At 44.4% G+C, this 8,157-nt stretch overlaps 1 protein-coding gene across 2 annotated transcripts in view; it reads left to right on the top strand.

The window, feature by feature from the left end:
* BEND5 (BEN domain containing 5) overlaps positions 1 to 2,452 on the top strand; it is an 851,759-nt gene extending 849,307 nt beyond the window's left edge. For both annotated transcript variants that reach the window (XM_048944758.1, XM_048944759.1), the window contains exon 13: positions 80 to 2,452. In XM_048944758.1, the coding sequence (XP_048800715.1) occupies positions 80 to 203 (124 nt within the window). In that variant the 3' untranslated portion in view covers positions 204 to 2,452. The remainder of the gene's footprint in view (positions 1 to 79) is intronic.
* Positions 2,453 to 8,157: the final 5,705 nt, after the last annotated feature.

The following is an 8,157-nucleotide window of genomic DNA, read 5'->3' on the forward strand; positions in this document are numbered from 1 at the left end:
AGCCACCCAGGGTTTGCTTACCTGCTGTAGGAACACCACAGCATTCATAACACCTGTCCTCTCTCTCTTCTTTTGGCAGGAAGGAAAAGCTGCCAGCCTTTAAATGCACCACCCAGAAGAGCCAGGGGACCAGCCATGCTGACAGCAAGCCAGGGAAGAGAAGCCAGGCACACCTGAAGGACCAATCTCTCCCTGCACGATGAGAGGAGAAGAGAGGAGAGGAGGGCTGGTTTGTGTGGTGAGGTGGAAGAGTGCAGCTGGAGCTGGAACTGCTGATATTTCTCTTTTTTTTTTTTTCCCAGATAAGTATTTCTAAGATAACAAATAGTCCAGAGGGAAACGAAGGAGAGAGAAATTAGCTAGAAATTTTACCATTGATTCTTTTTTATTTATAGACGGTAAATCAATTTCAAGCCTTTTTCTTTCTTTTTTTTTTTAGCTCTCATCTCTGGGAAAAAAAAGAAAGAAAGAAAAAAAAAAAAAGAGTGACCCAATAGATCTAGAGAAATCATTTGCAGTGGCTGAAAAGCTATTTGTTAAAATGAGAAAGCCTCCTCTTCTTCCACCAGCCCCTCTCTCTCCCTCTCTTTTAAGGGGTAATCCATACAATGAGCAAATGAGGGAGTCCTGGCTCCCCTGCTTCACTATGTGATGTCTCCCCATTTAGTGTCAGGCTCAGAAGCTTTTATGCCAATTGCATGTGCTAGCCCAGTTAGCTTGCATTATGAGAGCCTGATAAATAGCTTCTGGGAGTCAGGCAGGTGCTCCTCAGTGTGCCGTTTATCATCTGCTGCATGGTTAGGCTTTTGCTCTTCTATCAGATCATTTGAGGAAAGTGGTCATATGAGAAATGCTAGTGGTGTCACCTGTCAGGTGCAGCACAAAATTCGCTGCAAGCCCTGTCCTACAGGCAGAAACCATGTTCCTCCAGCAGTAGCTGGTAGGAATCTGGGAAGAGTGGGCTTCCAAAAGATTTATGACTGCGGCAGTGTCAGCGAGGGGTAGCGCTGAAAGAGAAGGTGCTGAGACCCAGTGGATAGAAAGGGGAAGGATGAACCAGAATGAGGTTAAAGGGAGATATGTGAAACAAGAATGAATGAGCTCCCCTTGGTGTCAGGTGGTCCCAAAGAAGTAGCAGTCCAAGACACTCTGTAGTACAGGAAGTGAGGTTGGTTGCTCCTCTTCTCTAAGCCAGGACAAGACCCTTGCAATCTAGAAACAGGGTCAGACTCAGCTGGGTAGTCATGATGAGCTGGATAGAGAAGAAAGCATCCTGGGCAAAAATGAAGATATATGAGAAAAACTGGAAATTATAGGCAATGGACCTTCCAGGCTATTTAAATTTACTGCCCCTAGTGAAAATATTCCCTGTATCTTCAGCAGTGGAGAACTGGCTGCGGAACGTCAGCATTACCAACACTAAACCAATCTATGATCCTACAAAGAACTACCAGAAAGCAACCTGAGTTGTGTTTATGTAGCCAGGAAACTAGTAGTTCCTCATATGCTCATCTGTCTTTGAATACTGTATCTGTCTTAGTGTTATTTTGGGTGTGAGGGAGCTCTGCATAAGGTCCTTTGGGGTCTCTGCCATACAAGCTAACACAAAGCAAGCAGGGTCAAGGTCTGCATTCTGTGTCTTAGGACCTCACACGCTCTTCTGTAGTCCTATTGCACCACCCAGACAGCCCTCTTAGGACCACTGGCACATGGTTTCCAATCTGATTAGCATGACTGCAATCAGAATGAATGAGTGAGCAGGTACAATTTGGGAGAAAAAAAAAAAAAAAAAAAAAGGGCTTTGCATGCCTCTGAAAAAGTGCAAACTACTCAGGATCTGAAAAAACTTGAGCTGATTGTTTCTGTGCATTAGTCAGCTGCTTGCTGAGCTTTCATTAGTCCATTAGTTAGTTAGTTTGTCTCTGAAAAGGGTAACTTGGCTAAAACGAGATACCCCACTGGAAGGAGAATGGTTTAAAATACTGAGCAAATGTGATGTTGTCAGTCTTTCAAGGTGAGGGGGTTAAACTGTGAGCATTTTAAGGAGAATAAAACGCCCCCATATGATGAATTCCAAGGCATCCAAAAGGCATAGTGCTGGCTCTCTGTCTCCTAGAGCAGAGTAATGAATAGCTGTGACAGTGTGATAATTAAAATGACCTCTTGGAGATATGGATTAGAAGGTATGCAGAGGGGGGATAAGTTCTCCTTTGAATTAATCTACTGTTAATTTATGACTATCATTGGGTTTTATAGGGTTTTAGTGGAAGACTTTTCAAAGTTGGTTTACTGGGAGGAAAATGTTCCTTTTGCATATTCAGTGGGAAAATATTTGCAGAATTCCTTGTTATTTATTTTTGAATGGTTCTATTTATATACGTATGCATATATATAATAAGAGAGTTTCAGATATTTGCTTAGCTGCTAAAGGATTTGCTCAAGAAATATGAATAAAGTGATAAAAGCAGCTGAGGAATGTGCGTGTTGTTTCATTTTCAGATTCCATCTTCCCCAAGGGCTCCCAGAGTCACTTTGAGACCAAGAAGTGGACAAGCTGGTTCTGGGAAGCCCTTGGGCTGCCCTGATATCAGCTGTCAGAGATTCCTGCCATCTGACTTGTAAAAGTCAGCCTTTTAAGTTCAGATTTAATAACTGGATTTTCCTGAAATCGCTGTTTCTACTTGTTTTCTGTCACCCACATCTGCCCCAGAGCCTGCAATTTTCAACTCTGTGAAGACCTAATGTGGAATCCTCATCTCTGCCAGAGTGGTATCCTTTCTGCTGAGATATCCCAAGCTTTAGTCGGATAGAAAGGACAGATTGGAGATAGTTACCCATATGGGAAATGATGACATCCCATTTGTCAGCTCCCATGTTGGTAACCTTCTTCCCAGCCCCTCCACCTGCCTAGCAATACCATAACATCCAAACATAAGGTTATCTGCCAAGAGCATCTGCCTTGCTCTTCAGTCAGGCAGCATGCCCGTTCTGGAGCCCACCCTCTCCATCCTTGTTCCAGCACGTTGTGTTCAGATTCATTTCACTTCTGTCTCAGTTTCTCTCTTACATCTTCTGTTCCACTAATAGCTGCCCCCACCCATCTTTCCACTTCGAGACCTCTACAATGTCGCCTCTGAACCCCTTAGGCAGAGCAAAACTATAGTGCTTTTTCCAGAGACCCGCCTCTGCTTTCATGGTTCACCAATAGACTGTTACTTGAAAGCTCTCCCTGGCCTTCTGGGGCAGAGCTTGAGCCCTTCTGCTGGTTCTCTGCCAGCTTACAATTTGATGTGGCACTGTCTGTGACCATTTCACAAGTGCCTGGGGACGCCACCATGGGAGCTGCTCTCCGTCTCTAGTTCAGCTTCCCCCATGTGAGCACTGAGGTCCTTTTCCTCCATCTGAGCAGGCAAATCCCACTTTATAGCCTGTTTCCGGCCAGCCAGCTGCTGTGGTTTGAGTCCCTTTTTCCTGAGAAGTAGATCTGTGTCTCAGCCATAAGGTGCACTCAACAAGTAATTCCTTCCTGTTCTTGTGTGTAAGGTCCAAGGTAAGGTAACACCAGGTATTCTGAAAGGTTTAGAAGACAATACAAAGCCCAAATTGTTGTGTCTGACAGGACATAAATAAATTTTCTTTTGGGAACAAATGCATGTATTTATCTGAGCCCGAGTGGGGGGCTCTCCTTGTGGGGAGCCTGAAGCCCCGCTGCATTGTCCTGCCTGCCCCTGCTCTCTGCCTTGGGAGCAGGAGGGCCCTCCTTTGGAGGAGTAGCAATGACTTTACCTTGCTTTGCCCAGGACTGGCTCATGAATATTAAAATACTGAAATTAACTTGTTTTCTGTGCATTCTGCTCTCCTGACAAGAAAATCCTGCTAGAAACCCCTGCACAGGCAGTCTAACTGCGTTGAATTGGACCCTCGCTGTGAAGGGATTATATATTCTGATTGGGGCTGAGTTTGCAATTATTTTCTCTGCCACACCAAAGACCTTTACTGCTAAGCTACAAACCAGTTATAGGAACATGAAATGCTTTGACTTCTTCACTAGGGAAACATTAATCCAATCACAGGTTATGTCCATTACAGACTATGGCAATATTGTATACAGGAATTCCCAGGAGAAGATTCTACAAAAATTGGAATCTCTCTATAACCATGTTATGAGATTTACTGGTGTGGATAAAATGGGCAGAGTTAAAATTACCAGGCTGGCTATCTCTAAAAGACAGGTGAAGTCTGCTGGCTATCATTGCTTCATAATATTACAAATGGAAAAGCCCTGAAGTAATTGAATAACACATCTGCAGAAAAAAAAAGCTTGTGAACTGTTATAACCTAAAGATAGACTGCAAGGAAACAATGTGCATACAGCACCCGCTTAAAAGAAGAAAGATGCTTTCCTTACCTGGTGCAGGAAGATACCCGCAAATGTAGATACAGATTCTCTCTGCCTCCTATATTATATGTGTCTGTGCCTTATATGTGTATGTATGTCTATCTCTTTTCACATAAAATAAGTTAAAGCAGTTTTCTCCGCAGGCTGAAGCACGGTGCTGGATGGTGACAATTCATAAGCAGAGCTCATTGCATTGTTTTGTACCAGAGGTTGTTAAAAACATTTGACATGGTTGGCAAAAGAGCTGATTTTTGTCCCCTGCACATCTCTCTGTCCTTGCAGTGAAAATGATTTCAAAGCACTTTGTAACGATGGTTTTCCTTGTGTGCTTTTGGATCGGTGTGCTGTGGGCCATAGTGCCAGTGCAACAGCAGAGAGCTACTTCATGGGGTCTGTGCAAGTCCAGGGCTAGCAGGACAATGTGTGCTGACACAGCTGCTGCTCTATGGTTAGATGCAAACAATCTTTTTGTGTAAGCACACCCTGTTTGCACCCTTTGGAAGGGGACAATGGCCCACAGCCTGCTGACTTGCTCACTATCTCCATGTAAATGCAACCATATCATCTTCAAGGATGGAGGAGCTAGAAGGCTTCCTGGAACCACAGGTCCCAGTGCAGCTGGCCATCATCTATTCTGTTCTCTGGAGGTAAGTGCATGTCTGAGGGGCCTCAGATCAGCTCAGACATCTGGTTCTGGTGGGGCCTAGAGGAGCACCTCTCAGTACTCGTGTTCTTCCCCATCTGGTAGCTCAGAGTGGAGATCCAATGGCATCTCGGGAGCTATGCTGCAACACTGTGGCAGTCAGGGGCTGTCATAGCCAAGGACTGTGATTTATTTCCCATTTCATGCAGGCTAGCATGCACAGTACATACTATTTTGGGAGGGTGAGTATGGAGGGGTTTAAATCCTCCTGTGAAAGAAACACAAGGGAGGCTGAGCTCATGGGCATTGGGTAGCAAGGTGCAAGAAAACTTTGAAATCAGAGCCCCTCTTCACATTTTTTCTCATTAAAAAAGCTGTTTGTCATTGAAATATTTCAGACTTACAAAATATAAAAATGCTGCTTTTCCAGCAAGGCTTGAACATCTGAAAGCAGTGGGAACAGAAATCATCCAGCTCTAACTTTACCTGCAGTACCAATCACCTGGGTATATGAAGGAAGATTTTCTTTCCAGCTAAGCGTTTGAAAGAACAGTGAAGTGCTAGAGCAAGTTTTGTCATTGGGGAAGAAGTCTGCCATCCACCATTGCATAGACAAATTATACTGAGTATGAAAAGTCCCCTGCCCATTTTGCACCTTTACAGCTCTAAAGTACAGTTGGTGCTTTAAGCCTGAACAATTGCTGAGCATTTGTACCCATCTCCCTTTGGTTAAAGGTGAAGGTGGGGGTTTTTTTTAGTTTCACTCCCAGTCCATACCACAAAGACTAGTCCCATCGGGGGGATTTTTTTCTGCTGCCACCATGCCTCATTTTAAGGAAGGATGAAGGAATTTCTATAGGAGGAATTTTTTTTAGGCGCCGTGTTGCCCATGTTATGTGATGCAATTTGTGAGATGCCCCATATTGAGCTGTGCTGCAAGAAACTATGAGGCTGCTTGCTGTTGTCTGCAGTGCTGAATGCAGGGCCTGCAGGGAAACCAGGCACAGCTAGTGGGGAAGTTGTTTTCTGGCAATACATATTGTACTTAGCACTTTCATTTCTTCCTTCCCTAAGGGAGATTCCTTTCCCTTTTGGTTGGTCACAGCCCTGTCACATTCCCAAAGAGTTTGAGAAGCTGATTCTGAGTCACAGGGTGGAAAATATATAGCACGTCCAGGGAGATTTGACTAAGTAGGAGGAAGAGGAGGGAAAAAAAAGGACACACTGCATGTGTCCCAGGGCAGTGCTGGAATGGGTAAGTGCTAATTAATAAATTGCACATAGAACAAATTCCTTTCTTAATGTGAGCTCTCTAGGTGAAAAGTTATTGGTAAATTAATAAAAATACAAACAATAATGATACAAGCATTTGTATTAGCAATTGTATAGACTAGCCCACTGTTTCTGCACTTGAGAAGCTCAAGCACATAGAATCATAGAATCATAGAATCACCAAGGTTGGAAAAGACCTAAAAGATCATCCAGTCCAACCGTTCACCTATTCCCAACAGCTCCCACTAAACCATGTCCCTCAACACAACATCCAGCCTTTCCTTGAACACCCCCAGGCTCAGTGACTCCACCACCTCCCTGGGCAGTCCATTCCAGTGCCTGACCACCCTTTCTGAAAAGTAATACTTCCTCATGTCCAGCCTGAATCTCCCTTTCATTCAACGCAGTCAGCTCTTCACTCTCTTAGAACACCTTCTAGTGCTGCCGAGCTGCCCATCATGCATCAGGCAATCATTGCTGGGCTGGTTCTGGCATCAGAAAACAAGTTCTGTCCCAAACCAGGCTGCAGGGCAAATCATTCGTCAGCACGACTGCAGTATGCCAGTGCAAAATCACAGGAGAAACTATCCCTGTGTCCCTGTGTACTTTTAAATCATCAAGCTAATAAGTACCCTGGATGATAAGATGTAATCTTTTAAATGCAGTATGGATTTCTTCCCCTGAATTATGCATGATAACATCTTTAGGCATGAGCTTTTTTTTTTTTTTTTTGCTTTTTTTTTTTTTTTTTTTGAAGGAGCTGTCTTTTGGTAGTGGTGGAAGTAATCACTATGTTTTACAATTAGGGAGGCAGGCCCAGCAAGAGCTCCCTGTTGCTAAACAATCTCTGCTAACGGCTGGGCCCCAGGACAGTGCCAGAATATCTCCAGGAGATGTGAGACTGTTAACACAGTGACTGAATGAGCAGATGTGGATTCCCAGGAAAGGTTCAATTCTCACCTGGGAAGAGATGCACAAGAGGAAAGGGAACGAATGCCTCAGATTTGAGAAGGGATCAGATAAATTCATAGAATCACAGAATTGTTTAGTTGGAAGGGACCTTTAAAGGTAATCTGGTCCAACTCTCCTGCAATGAACACACCTACAGCTCCATCAGGGTGCTCAGAGTCCTGTCCAGCCTGACAGTGAATGTCTCCAAGGACTGTGCACCCACCATTGAGAGCAGATTCTGCCACATACAGTCCCCATTTAGGGCTTGCTGGGAGCTCATGGGTGTGTGGGACCCACACAATCCAGAGGAGGCAATGGACTCAAATTAAAAGAAATACAAAATTCTATCTGAACACAAGTCAACTCTTTTTTTTGCCATGCAAATGGTCACACTCTGGAACAGGCTACCTGGAGAGGCTGTAGTGTACCCATCTTTGGAGATGTTCAAAACCCAACAGGACACAACCCTGGGCAAAATGTTCCAGGTGATTTAGCATGAGCTGAGCTGTTGAATGAGGTCATCTCAAGAACCTTTCCAACCTCATCTTTGCTAAGATATTGTTCCTGTTTCTTATACCAGGTCCTGACCACTATACAAGTCGCTGCAGCAAACCATATAATGATATCAAAGTTGCCTGCAGCAGTTTTCTCTCACTGTTCTGCAGTGTCTACAGAGGTTTGTAGCTCTTCATCCCTTCTCAGCACCTGGGGAAACTGGGACAGCCAGAAAACAAATGATTTGATTAAAGACGTTTGGGAAGACAGGGACAGAGGGACCAAATCTCCAGAGCATCACCTCCCACTCTCAGTCCAGCACTACAACTGCAATGCCTGTGCAGTTGTATTTGGTGAGAGGTGCCAGCTGCACCTAGCATCCAGCCACAGCAGATGC

This window comes from Lagopus muta, chromosome 5 (assembly GCF_023343835.1).
Source record: "Lagopus muta isolate bLagMut1 chromosome 5, bLagMut1 primary, whole genome shotgun sequence".
Classification (NCBI taxonomy): Eukaryota; Metazoa; Chordata; class Aves; order Galliformes; family Phasianidae; genus Lagopus; species Lagopus muta.